The 17042-nt window shown below is 35.3% G+C and overlaps 1 protein-coding gene across 4 annotated transcripts in view; it reads left to right on the forward strand.

The window, feature by feature from the left end:
• Positions 1 to 17042, forward strand: part of SHANK2 (SH3 and multiple ankyrin repeat domains 2) — a 292208-nt gene that overhangs the window by 25609 nt on the left and 249557 nt on the right. For 3 of the 4 annotated variants that reach the window (XM_072339251.1, XM_072339252.1, XM_072339253.1), the window contains exon 9: positions 11301 to 11367. In XM_072339251.1, the coding sequence (XP_072195352.1) occupies positions 11301 to 11367 (67 nt within the window). Of the gene's footprint in view, positions 1 to 2387; positions 2534 to 11300; positions 11368 to 17042 lie in introns of those variants that run through there. The other variant, XM_072339254.1, reaches the window with a different exon arrangement.

Raw genomic sequence — 17042 nt, forward strand, 5'->3', positions numbered from 1 at the left:
CAGCATCACAGCATGCTTTCTCAGTCTTTTTTTTTTCTAAAAGACTTCTGCTGAAGAAGATTACATTTCATGGCTTTCTGATTTAGCATATTATTGGGGAGAAAAAGAGAAAATTAAATCAATTTTATTACTGGCTGTGCCTTATCTGATTCATCTCATGCTGCAACCCGGCTTTATCTGCTTTCAATAAACATTCCTTTGGAATTGCTGCTCACCCATGTAGCAGTAATGGGGATTATGTAATAACTGGCTTCTGATGGCTCTTTCCAGCCTGAGCGAGACTTTCTCATGGAATGCATTTGTAATTGTAAATGCATGTATCACACTGTCTGCTTTTTCTTTCTTGTATTAATAATTAAAATACAAGCATAGAAAAGTGCATATTGCTTGAGAATGACTTGCTAGGTGGCATTTTAGCAGAGAAGCATAAGAAAAATGTGCATGCTTTTTACTTCATGTAGGATAGAAATACTAATGTTCCTAATACATAGGGTGACCAAGGAAGAGGCTCAGTGCAGTCTGTATAAAACAGGGCAACCTAAAAATAGCAGTTATTTCTCATCCAAGGAAATAGAAGGAAATAAAAGAGTGACATGAAGCATCGAAGTTGTGCCCGGGATGAATTCACCAGCACATTCTTTTTTTTACTGCCTGACATGTTTCATGGTAACTTTAGCTGACTTGCCGGCATATTCAGTTCAACACTTCCTGGCAAGATGGTTATTGCATAACTCTGGATCCTTTTGTCATAGGAGTTAAGTTTGCATTTCAAAGCTGAGAGTGTGAGATGATTTAGAAGAAATTTGCTTGCAAGTTGTGAGAAAAGGACTTTTTTTTTTTTTTTTTTTTTTTTTTTTTTTAACCTTGGTTTCCATGCAGGCTTAGCTTAACCTGAAGGTTTTCAGTCATGGCTTATTCATGAGTAAGAGTAGTTAAGTTTTAAGAACATAGTTGTATACTTTCTTGAAAGGTTATTGTACTGTAAAATACACATTCTACTTTTAAAATCATATTAAAGTTGCTGGAAAATGAGGTTGGCTGCCTAATGGCACTTTGGGTGTCCAGCCACCATGGAACCTTGCTAAGGAAGAACTCAGAACAAAATGAGGGACTTCAGTCTTCACTTAACATTGAGTTGAATTCAATGTGCTCATCAACTCTGAAACTGTTTTGTAGTCACTGAGTGTTTTACCAGAGACCATAGCATCTGTAAAGTCTGCAAGCAAAACCAGCATTTTAGCAAAGAAAATGTTTGCAATGTACGTTTTTAATAATAGCCAAGTATATGCATATGTATCGAGTGTCCATTGTTGCATAACTGAATATTTGCTTGGTTTTTAAATTTTTAATACACAAAGGCAGTTAGGGTAAAATCCTAGTTCCATGAAGTTGATAAGAGTGGATGGGATGGAAATGTGTTTTCCATGCCTCGCTCAAGATTGTTTCAAAGCCAAGTTACTAAATCTTTCAATATTGTACTTGGTATAATTAATGCTACCTAATTTTAGCAATTTCTTTTAAGCCATGTAAGATTGCAAACTGCATTGAACCAAATAACCGCAAAGTTTTTAGCTACTGATAGTTTATTCTTGTAATCTGCTGCTGCTGAAAGCAAAAAAAAAAAACAAAAAAACAACAACAAAGAAACAAAAAACCAACAATAAACCAACACAACAAAAAGAGTTTTGAGAGACAGAAACACTGCTTTAGTAGATCTGTCTGTAATTTTGTAACCTGTGGGAGAGACGTTCAGGGCATCCTTCTATTCCCTACTGTACCACTGCTGTGAAAGTCTTTTCGTCATTGCCTAGAAAGATGCAAAGCTTTTCCCACCTGTTTTGGGACACTTAGGTTCCTAGGGTACAAAACACTTTTGCCTTAGTGCTGCAATGCAGCAGTACTTGAAGTTTTAAAGTCAAGTCTTTGATTACTGTTAATGAATAGTCAGGGCACCAGGTGGCCCTTGCGCAGGAAGCTGCACGGAGAGCTTTAAGATGTTCATAAAGGATGCTGGTACCCAGCACCGCAGACCTGCGCACTGCCACACGATGGTAAGCGTGAAGCCTGTGACCTTAACACTGAGGCAAAGTGATCATTGCACGCCTTTGTTTAAACGGTGCTAAAATGATCAAGGGAATGATGAAGAGCCTCAAAGAAATATTGGCCCTTGCCCATAATTTATATTTTCAGATGCTAAAACTAGTTGTTGAGCAAATGCAAGGTATCTATTTTAAGATACTGCATGTCAATATCTGACTACAGATGGCTCCATGAATCATAGTTGGAAGAAGGAAAATGTTAGACACTAAGATATTGTTGCTAAGAGATTTTTGTACACAGTATGCTAACATGTGCTGGCAAATTTGGGAACAGTAGCAGCAGCATGCTTTGGGAGAAAAAAAATTCAGTGGTGAAGAAACTGTCTTCAAAGGACTATTTAAAGGATAGTAACATTATTGTGCTTTGTTGTATCAAGAACTGATGAAGATGAAATTGTCTTTCAAGCAGATAATATACAGAAAACATCCAAAAGGTAAAGCTAATCCTGCTATCCAATGAAATAGAAAGCAGGGACTAGAAGGAAAAAGAAAAAAAAAATACGTACTGTACTTTGGGGTTTAAATTAAGCAAATTTCAAGAAAATGAAAGATATTGCTGATATTTTGCCATCTACTGGACAACCGTTATATTAATATACAATGTTAATTCCTTTCTAAATTGAAAATAGTGGGCTTGTTTTACATTCTGTAAATATATCAATTGAGAATTATTTACTGTCCAGGACAAAAGCATGTATGAAAATGCTGAGTATAATTTTTTACTTGTATTCTGTAATAACACCATAGAGCAATCTTAGTAAAACTGCCAGCATTTTATTGACCTGGCAGAGATGTAGGATTTTTCTGCACTTAATAGAATCTTTACTGACTGCTATTTGAAGAGAAGAAAATTAAGTGTTACTTCTTTGCTTCTTCTATATATATATATTTTAGTCCTTGTTTCAGTGTTCTACTGAAACTGGAAAACAATATTATATCTGAAAGAAAATTTCAAATTCCAGTATTCTTTTAGTAATCTTCTTCTCTTTGAATAAAACTCTTTTCAATTCTTACATGTTTTCAGAAAGAAAATAACTTTATGTATAAATATAAAATTCTCATGATAAAATGTGCTTCTGCCATATTTCTAATTATGTGTGTTATATCTGAACTTCAACGCTGTTTACTTTTAATAAAAAGTTTTGGAGAGTAAATGTAAAGATGTATCTCCATAATGTGAATATATATATCTTCTTGAGGTCGTGTTTTGTGTCATCCATCTTAAGTGTAGTCAGGAGCACTATTAGAAAAGAACATGGAATAGTGATATTAATAGCATAAAGAACAAGTGTTCAGTTGTGTTGTATGATGAGGTGAACTAAAAAGCTTCCTTTAGTTTTATTTTGCCTTACAGCCTCAAACTTAAGAGTCAACTGTAATCAATACAACTATAAAATATGGGATGGTACTTTGCCTTTTGAGCTTGGAAGGTAAAATACTGAATTCATGATTATTCAGCATATCTGTTTTAGATTATATAGTTATTGCAACTGCATAGAATTTTTCAGCTGGTTCAGAAAATAGACTTTTTGCTCTATTTATTGAATTATTAATGTCTTTTCTACTTGAAAATAGCTAAAGCTGTTACATTTTGCAAAAATATTACAAAACAATGTATTTCCAAAGGAAAATGATTTCTAGATATGTCTTAGTATTTATTGAATAGATTAACATATCTTAATTTTAAAAGCTCTCTTAAATTGGGCAAGAAACCAATAATGCTTGAGAGTACATTTTTCTCCCACACCTATGGGAAAGAAATTCAGAATGCAGATTGCTTCATGCTTTTCCAAGCCAAACTCCATCTGCACCGCTGAGGATAGTTTTAAAATCTACATGCTGCTCATATATGAGAGCAACTAATGCATATAAATTTAAGATTTCTTTTTAAGTCCACAGTGTGCTATGTGATTTTTGTGTCACTATTTATCAGGAATATAACCTCATTGTGCTGTGTGCAGCATGGGCATGCATGCTCATACAAGGGTTTCCCACTTAACCTGAATTTAAGATTCCAACACTGTAGCAGATGAATAATGAAATGGTGCACAGTGACAGCCTTCGAAGTGGCTTTAAACTCTGAAAAGCCTTTACCTCTTCATTTCAGTAGGGATAGGTTTTCTGTCAGGAGGACATGATAGAAATACTTTGAACTGTATTTCCTTTTCAATGCCCAACCGTAAGCAGCATTTTAACTTCATATTGAATTAGAAAGGTATTGTATCTGTGTCCAAAGATTGTGATTTTAAGGCAATTATTTAGAGTGATTTAGAGATTACTGTGCTGTTGGATCTGTTTGTTTTGTTTTTGTTTCATGTACTGTCAGTGAGTTGTTGGTAGGCATTTTTTGTCCAGAAGTTTGTCCATTAAAAACGGTAACATTTCAATTATATTTACTTACAAGAGATTATGTCACAATTAAGAGACACGCGGGAGTTCATCAAGCAGTCTCTGTTAAGGAGGTGATCCTAACAGTTCCTTCCAAAGGTAGTTTGGGATAATTTCTCACCAATCTCTCCTGTGAATCCTATCACCTTGTCCTTAGTGGTATAATAAATTATAATTTTATAAGTCTATGATTTGAGTGGAAAGCAATTTCTGAAGAACCTTATTCCTGGGTTGTATCATCTTCTCCATCCAGTTTCTCCTGGAGATAGGAGAATACAGTGTACATAGGCCCTAGAGTAGCTTTTATGTTGCATTTGTTGCTCTTCCTTGCCTGAGACTGAGTAAAGTCTCTTTTGTTCTGGGATGAAGCTGTCTCCTTTAATGTACACTGCCATACCTGAGCTCATTGCTATTTCAAGCTTTCTTGAAAGACTATCATTTAGTGAGCACTGCTGGATAGCAGAGACAATGCAAGGGTGAAACATCAGCTCTGAAAGAAAGAATAATGAAATGTGCTTTCATCAGGGAAGTGAAATTGTCTGGAAAAGAAGGGGAGAAAAGCAGGTGGGGAGTGCTAGCTGTTTTATCATGAACTGCTTATTGTGAATTGCAGCTACAAATGTGCAGCATAAAGAGCTTCCTCCACTCTCCATTTAGGCAGAGTATTTTAAAGCTTTGTCTCACCTGGTCTAAAATTTAAGCATGTGGGGAAGGAAGTGCAGTGGCCTTGACTGAGAGTGAGACATAAATGAAATGTGTGAGCAGCTCTCCCAGTTTTCACATAGAAACTCTGTCAAAGTTCATTGGCTGGGCATTAATAGGGGACAACTTCGATTTCTCTCTTTTTTTAATTCATTTCCTATTGTGGGGAGTAATTTGTTTCTAAGAGTAATAATGTAATATTGCTGTGGCGCTTGCCTTTCAGGGGCTAAGCCATAAAGCTCTAAAATCGTATTTGCTAACAGGCTACAAAGATCTTACTCTAATTTAATATAATCTCCACCTGCGATACATTTCAGGAGCAGAAAAAAATCAATTATGAAAGGTTAGTGACAAGTAAAGTGTATATATAATTTCCAATTTCCCAAAAGGAACAAAGCGCTGCATGAATTACAATCCAAAAAGTCTAAATACTTGAGGATAAGTAATTGATATATTGACAGGTGCAATTTCCACGCTGAAAAGAGAGCCTTTTGCGAGACAGTACTTGCTGGAGTCTGAAAGCCTGTATGAATCTCTCTGCTGAAACCTGTCTCTGGACATCTACCAGGCCCCAGTATATATACAATCTGGACTTACTTGCCTTCATTTAAACTAAATTTCTTTGGGGAACAAGATTCAGGAAAGCAGAGCTAACCAGATGCTTGAAATCTTTGATTTCTGGACTGACTTCTGAAAGCCAACCTAAAAACTGCCTGAATCTAGAAGGATCTTTCATTGCTATAAGTGACAAAAAACCAAAAGACAAAAATAATGCTGTGCCTGGAGGAAGAAGCACCCTGCCTCCCAGTTAGACTTTTACTCTCACAGCATATGTCATGACCTGCAATCACAGGGCATCCTGCCCTCTGCCTGCTCCCCACTGCAGCCTAAAGCGTCACAGCCACTTCATTCAAACTTCTGCTTCACTGGGCTGCCACTTAATTACCACTGGATTGGCTGGCATGCCAAACAGTAAGCCACGTGTCACTGGTTAGGTTTGAAAAGAAACATCTGTTTGGAAGACAGTACATAAGACAATGGGGCAGCTGTAACAAGCTTTGCTTCTTCCAAGACAAAGTAAATATTGGTGTAAACACACAGCTACTGGGCATGCTCTGCATTGCACATCCTGACAGCAACAACCAGTGCTTGACTGCCCTGCCCTGTAGCTCACCAACTCCAAGACTTGAGTGCAGATCAGCTCTGACACATATTAGTGACTCCATTAACATTTTATTAAAATGACATTATGAAGACAGGGCATCATGGAAGTAGGTGATGATGCTGTCATTCTATCAGCATAGGTTTATTTTATTTTGTGTGAAATACCTCTTTACACAGGTTTTCAGGCTTACCTTTACTTTCTGCTCATTTGTAAAGGTATTTATTCAAGTTAACTCTCTATGTTCTCAAATGTAATTAGAAAATAATTGCGTGTCCATATCAACATCCTAAGCTAGACACAGGAGGGAGCTGATAAACAATTAACTTTGGTTATTAGTGGTCATATAAGTTTGCCTGTAATGGTGTTATGAAAATCAAGAGAACTGCTATTATCTGTGTTGTATAGACTGTTACGTGTGAGTGATCCCAACTGAATGTCTGAGCAGTAGATAGAACCTCCTACTTTGGGTGAGAAAGCACTGTACTTGAACTTTTAGTTATGGTTCTCAGCTGGACATTCACTGTCACTGTGCTGGGATGCTGCAGGAGCAGTCTTCCTGATTCTGGAGTCAATGCATAGTAGATATGACCCTTAAAAATGGGATAAAAGATTTACAGATTTGAGTGGAAACATAGATTAATGACTTTTTGAGAAGATAACCAGACTTTATCAAGTTTTACAGAATAATTTCACTAAGGACATGAACCTGAAATATCATAAGACTGCTTTGTATGCTGTTTTTTAAAGAGCTGCAATTTTTGAAGCTTCAGCATAATAGAATCTGTAGCTAGCCTCTAGGTGTAAAGTGCTAGCTCCAACCTTTCATGGCAATATTTCATGGCTGGAAACATGTATGTGATGCATTTTGATGACTGGAATCCAATTCCTACTGGAATTGGGAGAGACTTTCATTATAGTTTTGCTGCTTGTGCTGTTTTTTTCCCCCTTCTTTTCTGCTAAGAAGAGAGGTATTGTAACCCAGAAAAGAAATCCAAAGAGAACTTTCATTCATGTGGTGACCTATCAAGTAGAAATCTGACTGTATAACATCCCTGCAAGAGAAGTATGGATATTTAATGACATGTTAATTATGAAATCACTCTATTACTTTTTGTAAAGTACGTGAATATCTATTTCTTTCTTAAATACAATGAAATTTAGTACATTTACAGAAATTTCCACTGAAGTTTTTATGTTAATCAAAGGAAAAGCTGGACCACTTCAGTTTGTACTAAATTTGTACTGGATGAAACCTGTTGTTCTGATCATATGAAGACCCTTCACTTGCATACACACTAATAGTTTTGTCTAATCACACCGCTGCTTTGGTTCAAAAAGAATTGTGGTGGAAAAGAGGCTACTGTGCTTAGTTTGCAACTGTAAAAACTGAATGAATATAATTTTATATATCTCTGACTCCACTTTCTCCTACATTCTTTACCCATCAAATTCAAGTGAAGCACATTGACATTATGCCAAGAAATATTTGTACTTTTTTACTTGCTTTCTTTAGATCTTACCATACTTGCCTTCAATTTTGCTGTTGGAATTTTACATAATGTTTCTACTGATTTGAAGTAAATTGAATTAAAAGAGTTGATACCTTGAGCTTGCTGAATCTAGTGCTTGATTCAGAAACAATTCTCTGTCAAGCTGTCTCTCAGCTATCTTTTTTTCTAGTAATAGAATGTATTTGTCATTTGCACAACATGTTTCACTTCAGCTTTGAAATCTTTTTTGTATCAAGCATTCTTTCATTTGAGTAATATGGCGGCTGTCTAGCAAGCAGCCTGTCACTGCTGAATTCCCTGCTTGAATTTTGCATGCCAATTAGTGGTAATACTGATGAAAGGTATTACTGCTTGCATAACACTCCCTGCTGTATATACAAATGTTGTTTTTATGAGGCAGGTTGCATAATATGAGGTTAAACAGGCAGCATTTGCATAGCTTCTCTGTTACTTTTATAGTGCCATGACCAGGTTGAATGATAAGTTGCACTTTAAAACTAGCCACTGAAGGCTGAGAGCCAGATTTGGATATATTATCAATGCTGAGAAGCAAGGTTTTTTTTCATGACTAGTTCCTGGAATACAGGTGTTCTGACTAATGGTTAAAATATTAATAATTTTCAGATGGATAATTATCTCTACTGATGATGAGGTGGCAGTGTTCCACTGTCTCCATCTACCTCTGTTTGAACTCACTGATCTTTGCAGATAACATAGCATACAGATATTTTATATGTCTGAGTCAATTGCAGTCTAAATCAAGTGGGTTTGATTAGAACCAGCATTGTCGATTAATAATAATACGTTTTGCTCACAAGAATCAATTATTAAGTCTAAAACAACTGAGAAGTGCCCAGAGCAAAATATTTCCTTAAGTTTAATGTTGTAATGAGAAATTGCATGTCTGTTACTAATAAGTATGGTGCTATTCTATGTGCATCAATTACTTAAAAGACAAAAATTATTACATTGCACTTGTGATGCTATTAACTGTCTACTGGAGATTATTTTAAAGCCCAAGTAAATACCTCTTGAGTACAACTGCTAGGAGCTGTGAAAATGTGGAACAGAGCTTCTGCTATCACGCAAACACACTTGAAATGAGAAACAAACTTAATTACTGTATTTAGCCTTTATGTTGGATAGGATTTTATAATGAGATAAGAAACAATTTGCAAAGGAAAATATAACATCTGAAAAGCAATAAAAAAAAAAAAAAAGAAAAAGGAGGGGGGACTTGGATTTAGAACGTAAACATGATAAATGCTATGTTATGTTGTTTGTTTTAAGCTTTTCTTGGTAATCTGAAAATGTCATTCTGATACTGTATTATGCTTAAAACATAATGATTTCTTTGGAGGCTTGCTTATAATTTCCAAGCTTGTAAATTTTTCAACCTGAACTAGATCAACCAGTCTCTCCTTCAACCAACTGCTGCTTGCTTAAGACTGAGATAAACCAGAGTTTACTTCAGTATATTTGAAAACATTTATTTAGATCTGGGTTTTGCAGAGATTTAGATCTGGATCTGCAGGGATTTCCAGAAGTGTTTCGGGAGCGGTAACTGGAGGCATGAGGACCAATGCAATGAGAGAGTCTTAGGTCTAAAGAAATGCCTTAATTTGAGCTCACCAGGAGGACTGTGGAGCAGAGCAGAAAACGTGATAATTTGTTGGTTTTTCCCATCTAGCTTTATTTAGGAGTTTTGTAAGACAGTTCACCCATTCCTGGTGCGAATACTCATCACAGGACTGCATATTAATAAGACTGGTTCCAGAGTTCTAGGAGGATATATAATAAGTCCAAAGCCTACACAAGATTCACTAAAGGCAGAACGAGATACAGTGTATGAAATGAGGCATGCTGAATGAAAAGCACAGAAAATTTATATAATGAATTTATTTTGAAATGAAATAGATGTCAGAAATGTGGCTTATGATTTAAGCCTGCTCTGAGTCTACCAGATTTGGAAACTCTTACCTGTATAATAGTCAAGATTTTCTAACTGTATCTTGACATGAGTGTATAAAGTCTGACTCTAAAGAAATTTGCTGCCATAAGGGAAAGAATAAGCTTAGACTTGTTACATTAAAAGATGTTACTTGTATTAATTGTACCTCATACACCTCCCTAAGAATATCTAATTCTTTCAGTTAATCATAATGTCTGATATTAGTTGAATGGTTCAGACCAGCTGACAATTTTTCTTGGTCATCAACTCAGACTTTTCCCCAGATTTTTAATTATTTCTTATGATTGACAGTGACGCTACATCCAGGGGAGTCCTTAAGTAAGGACCTGCATTAAGGTTGGATATTAGGACAAATTCTTTCTCAGAAAGAGTGGTAAGATGTTGAACAGGCTGCTTAGGGAAATGGTAGAGTGACCGTCCCTTGAAGTGTTCAAGAAATATGTAGATGTGGCACTTCAGTACATGGTTTAGTAGGTGTGGTGGTGATGGGTTGACAGCTGTACTAGATGATCTTAGTGGTCTTCTCCAACCTTAATGATTCTGTGATTCACCCTGTATATTCAGAAGCTCTTATGGGAAAAGTGAGCTCAGTGTATCACTTTTACCAGCATTAGGAAGGACACAGTTTCACTGGGAGGAAAGAAAGCTTCAAAATAAGTGAAGGAAAGGGAGTGGATGGATGTTCACAGTAAAGCAGAAGAGGGAGAAAATAGCAATAGCATAAGCAAATCTTTCTTCCTTATGCTGTGGAGGTATTTCTTATTAAGATTGTTTAGGTGAGGACTTGGAATAGCCTGTCATGCATCCATGTTTTACAATCAGGAAATAAATCAAAAAGATAACATTTTTTTTTCCTACCAGAAATGTAATTTAATAAATATGTTAAATTATTTACATCTGCATAAGCTATTGAAGTTTCACTTTGCTGTCTTAGTGATACCTGACTTATTTTAGTTTTTGGTACTTCATTCCTGGTTATTCCACGTACATTGCAGTGCAGCTTCTGATTCAGTGTTCAGGTAAGAAACAAGGAGGATCGATAAAAGGAAAATAAGGTCTTCTGTATCTCTCAGAACCTATGATTATACAATTCTCCAGTCATCAGTACAGCCCTGAGAGTGCTGGGGATGCTGTATTTAATGTTCACTGCAGCTTTTGACTGCCACAACATGAAAACTCCACAGGTCTTTAGCAGTCGCCTGAGAGACATTTGTGATCACAGCAGACTTATTTAATGGGTAACTGGGAGACTTGCTGTACTTTTTCAAGTAGTTTGTAATATCATTTCATAATGTTGCTTCTACAATGCAACAGTTGAAGAACAGAAGTAGAAATGTCCAAGAAATAAACAATCACTTTTGCAAAATGAAATGTGTGATGTTTATTAGTAATGTAACTTGCATGTTTTCCTACTTAATGTATTATGGCAAGATATTAATTTTAACTATTTTACAATTCTTCAGGTGGCTATAATAGCAGGAAATTTTGAGCTTGCTGAATATATCAAGAATCACAGGGAAGCTGATATTGGTAAGCAAAATATTTTTAAACACTGAAAATAAGTTATTCATGTTTGAACCAAGATTTTACAAAGATGTTAAATATGATTTAATGTTAGTTATGTCTGTGAGGCTGTTGATGGTGTTGTTTCAGGGAGATTTTAAAAGCAACTTTCCCTTAAATTTTGCAGGTAGGTAAAAAAGATGAAATGTCTTCAAAATATGCTTAGAAAAGGAACATTTGATAAGTAATGCAACAGTTGCAGATGTTTTAAGTATGAATTAGCCAGTTTCTACTGGATTAAATACATGTGCTCATGCCCAGCAGAGCTAAATTGTCTCTTGCTAGCTATTTTGAATTTCAGCATCAGGCTAAAGCAGTTTTTATGTGGGAACAATTGGTCAGAGGAAAATAAAGATGTTTCCCCAGAACTGAATATGTGTATAACACAGGCTGTCTATCCACATACATAAAAACTTTTCCTTTCATGGAAGTTGGTGTGTGAGACTGCATGAAGTCTACAGCAGTTCCAAATGACAGGCATTAACAGCCCTCAAGATAAATCCTCATGACTTTTAACGATCTTTTCACACAGTGAGTTCTGCCATTAAAATAAAGATAATTTCAATAAAGTGATTACTTATACAGATTAATTAAAATTAACTAAAACCAATAAAGCCCTACAGAAAAAATGTTGCACTAAGAAAGGCATTTGTTCTGAAGTAGGAAGGTCTTCACTGGTTTAACTCCACGATGTGTGTTTGTGACTTGATAGTATTATTCATGTGGAATTCTGAGCCAACTCAAACAGCTCAGGTCTGAGAAAGTACTGCGCTGTGTTAAGGTCTCTCTTCCCTTTCTTTTCCCAGTGGCACATACTCTGTAGGGATACCTTTGAAAATTCATCATATGAAATTTAATCTCACTGTGATACTCTTTTTGTACAATTCTTTGTAGTATGCACTGAGATAACTCAGGAAATTTTGTAAAAGATTCGCATAAATGTCTTGTTTCTGCAGTTCACTGCAAGCTTGGAAGGTTTTTACCAGACAAGTAGGATAGCTCCTTTCCATATGTCTTCTTCCTTCTGTCTTTATAAGTAGTTTGATATTAAAAAATTGACATAAAAATGAACCAGCTATTCCTAATGCAGTGAACACCTTGTTTATGTTTACATAAGATTAATGGTTTTAGAACTTTGTGAAGATCTTGAAATGAACAGAAATGATTGGTTAGATTCAAACGGTCCCATTTGTTTCTGCTGTGCTAGTTCTTGGTACTTTGACTTGCCTATACAGCCAGTGTAGAACAAGTGCTGCAGATGGACAGGGCACAGTATTACATTTTATGTCTTCCTAAGTGTATTTTTTTATATCTTAAAAATAGTTAAGTACAAAGAATGAAAAAAATCTAGTGTAGGAATTACTTAAGTTTTATGCTACAGTTTCAATGTGAGAAATTGTAAAATTTAAAGTAATGCTTACATTACTCATATTGACAGTAGACTTTAAGCTGGTTTGCATGAAACCATTCTGACCTTGAAATTGTTATTTTTCTGTTCCATGTATTTTTTTCTTCCCCTGATCAGTGCCATTTTTGATTTACTATGTAAGAGAGACTGTAATATAGTTAAATATTAGATGGATAAGATTCAGTTCAGGAGAAAAAATGATAGTCACATGGCTCATGCTTTAGCAGAACTTAATATTCATGACTATTTAAACTTTCTTTGTGATTTCTATAGAAACAAACAAACAAGCTTCTATGGGAAGCTTCTCCTGATTTTTCCCCATGCCTTCACTTTCCTAATGAAAAATGGAAATACTGGTGCTTTTATCACTTTTTTTTTTTTTTTTTCCCAATGTGCTTATTGATTGCATATAAGTATTTAAATTAGTAGGTTTATCCTAAAGAGCAAGCATTCCTTTATGCTGTTTCTCTCAGCTAATTTGATTTAGCCAGATATTGTCCCTTAAGAATTATTACCTGAAAAAAAAAAAAAAAAGCAAACAATAATAAATAACAATAAATAAATAAATAAAAATGCAGTAGTCATCAAAATATTTCTGGAATGTTTTTTAATTTAAAAATAAATAGAGGAATCAAAGAACAATGTCTTGAGCATAAAAGCTGACAGCTACTGTGATGAAGAATGTGCAGAATTATATCAGCCTTTAAGCTTTAACAGCTTGACTTTTACTCTTCTTACTTTCCTGGTTATTCTTTATATGTTCCTGTAGTTTTAGATCTATTCCAACATAAGTCCTTTCATTAATGCACCTTCTCTGAGCACAGAAGCAACAGAGTGGGAATAAATAGCAAAGACCTAGAGAACTATCTTCAAGAAGAATAGGCAGTGGGTAATATGAAGTATCTTGAGAAACTTTTCGTCTTTCATCCATCAAAGTATTTAGGATTAGTTATTGAACTCCGATATTGAACCAGTTCATTAAACCTTGCTGTTACTGTTATTATTATAGACCCATTTGACAATCAACATGTTACAGTTTTGGGAAATTCTCTGGGTGGGTCTCCTTTGCCTGTGGAAGTTTTAACAGGTAGATGATGAGGTAGGTATTCAGTCATTTAACAGTAATCTTGCCAGTGATGTTCGTGATTCTTCACAATAGTGCTCATTCACAGAAGGGGTTAACAATGCATCAAGAAAGAAACTCTTGGAAGATTTCTGATCTAATGTTTTAGTGTTTTGTGATCTTCATTCAATATCTTTCCATTTAGTTACTTTATAAATGGAAGCCTATTCATCACTTTCCTAGGTGTGTCATCTTAAGGATGTGAAAATTTTAACTGATGAGCATGTCTGGAGTCTGGACCTAACATTACAGTTTCCAGAGCAGTATTTTAATCTGGTAATAGAAATGAGTTTTTACATTACTCAAGCTAATGTATCCGATATGAAAAAACATTTTATTGAAATCTCTAATCTAGAACAGTGAAGGACTTCATTATCAGTGTCCATCTGTTTTGGTATATGCTAATTAACTTTATTCGTTGATAAAATTATTGTCCCAAACTATTGCAGTAGGAAGTCATTTGTACTTTCAATGCAGAAGGTATTGTGTGGGTGTCTTCCAGTTTCTCAGTAGTCACAAAGCTGTTTCGAGTAATGTAGCCAAAACGGCAATTATAAGGATCTAACAGCAGTAATGTAATGCTTATGATTCATGATCCTTTGCCGTGTGTTGCCATGAATGAGCTTCTTCGTTCAGTGGCATATCTCAGTCTTTCCACGGGAGGACATCACTGCCTGTGCAGTAATGGAAGGTGGCTGCAGTATGCCTGTAGCAATTACACCCCACTGTGCTAGTCTGCAAGAACTCTGTATAAATGTATTTGCATGCTTAAGTGCTTGGTGTATTATTACTCAGTAGCTGTTCCACCTTTGCCTGCCAGATATATCTTCATTGGCTTTTAGAGTAGATTACCACTTTATACCATACACAAAGTCTGGAATTATTCAGTTAAGAGGAGACTGATCTCATGTCTCAAAGGAAGCATTTTTTCTCTTGTCTGGATTGATGCCAAATTATAGTGCTATGACTATCTTTATTGTTGAAGATGATGGAGAAGCTGCACATGTGGAAAATGATCTAGGTATTCCCTAGCAGTAGAAAATAATAATTTACAGCTGTACTGTTCATCAGAACAGAAAGTTCAAAAGTTTCTACAGATCAGTTCCCATAGAGATTGCTCTTCCATTTCATTTAATTATGTAGCACTTATATCAGAAAAAGTTGTTGAAATAATGAAAAAATAGGTAAATAAGAGATAAGATTTTTTTGCAGCAACTGTAATATTTGACACTACTCTGTAAAAAGAAAATTTAATAAGAATAATATTAGAACCATAAAAAGCAAAAATAGGTGACCTATGTTACTAAAGTATGTGATTTCTGACCCAAAGAGAGGGTTGTTCTTCTGGGGTGAATGCTGGCTGTTTGTGTCACTCAGAAGGCGCTAGAGTATCTACCTAACACAGTGAAAACAAGACAGGTTTTGCTGGGATATTCTCAGCTGTCCTATAGGGGTTGTTCAGTTGAATAAGCTAAGTGTGTTTTGAGAAATATAGGATCTTTCAGGATTTCATAACTGCCAGGAGAGGTTAGAGTTGGTGGAAGTTTTCTCAGCAGCACCTGACCAAATCATATCTAAAAGATAGAGTTTTCAGGGCAGAGGAAAAAAGTGTATCAGTAAGGGATTAAAAAACAGATCCAGATCTCATTGTATTTACTTATGTAATGGCATACTAAATATTGGGGAATCCCTTTTGCTTTCTTGACAGATGTTCAAAAGGTGAATGGAAATTGCCCTATCATTTTTAAAGTAATCCTATTGGAAACAAAATAAAATGATATTTTTCATAAAGCATGAAAAACCTATCATCAAATGGCACTTAACTTGTTTGACAAGCAGTATGAAAGACTAGCATAGCCTCTTGGATTATTCCAATTCATCATGCCCCTAAATTAGTCAGTTAAGGAATAGTAACAACATCAAAGCAGCTTATTCTAATTATCACTAATTATGAGAGTCTTTGGAATCCAGAACAATCTTGCAGCATTGTGACTATTGTTCCATCTTTTCTGCACTGAGGAAGATGTTACACAAGTCCCTGATGGGTAGCTCAGCAGTTACGCATCACTTTAAAATAACCACGCCACTTAGGAAAAAAAAAAAAGAAAGAAAAAAAAAGAAAAGAAAAAGATTTTGTACATTTATAATTTATCTTTATTTATTTATTGCAAACTAAGAGAAAGTAATGGATTAGAAGATGTAATGAATAGAAAAGTTAATCCCTGTTTGTTTTCATCCAGCCTGCAGCTGTCTGTGAGTAAATGAGCACAGCAGATTTAGGAAGCTTTTGCTATGCAGAATTTACTATGGCGTCTATAGGATGGAGGTACAAAGCCCAATCACATATGTAAGAATATTGAAGCTTTCATTAGATACAGATATGCAGATCTTAAGTATGTTTCAAGTTGATAATCCTTTGACTTGGATAACCTATTTTTAAATCTGTCTTTTGCCTTGGTTCTTTGTGATGAGATGAATTTTCACATGGATTAAATGACATGGGTTGTTCTTCTTCAAGTGAACAAGGTTTGTTTTATATTGTGCATCTTGTCCTTCAGCAGCTCGGAAGCTAGAAGCAATAGAGGATTCTTTTGCTTTATTTTTGTTCGCTTCTGCTTTTGAAAACTGAGACATATTGAGCTGATGTGTGAGTTTTTGGTAGTTGATTAGCAGACTAACTAATACTTGGATACTGTTGCTAGGCTTCAAGTCAGAGTTCCTGTATTCCTCTATAATTATGCAGAGATATGTGTATGTGATGGTTTGTCTGTGCTTTCACATGGATTTTCTTTTTAAATATTGAAAGTCTGCTAATACAGTAGGCTTACCCTTTAAAATACACATATTCCACACAAGGCAATTGCTTTTATGTAAAACATTTTTCAAACATAAGTATTTATTTTTATAGGAATTGTGACTGTAAATAGCTTAAGAAACATGCCTTTTATTGTAGAAGCAGCAAAACGGGTCTTTTAAAAGACAAAGATACAAGTAGGTTTTTGGTAAAACTGCTTTTCTGGCCCATTTTCTTGGATCAGGGTAATTGAGGTCAGCATTCTTGATTATTTTTTTTTTTTCTCCTGCTGAAAATGTTTTTATTAAATTCTAGCC

Source organism: Excalfactoria chinensis, chromosome 5, assembly GCF_039878825.1.
Source record: "Excalfactoria chinensis isolate bCotChi1 chromosome 5, bCotChi1.hap2, whole genome shotgun sequence".
NCBI classification, from domain to species: domain Eukaryota; kingdom Metazoa; phylum Chordata; class Aves; order Galliformes; family Phasianidae; genus Excalfactoria; species Excalfactoria chinensis.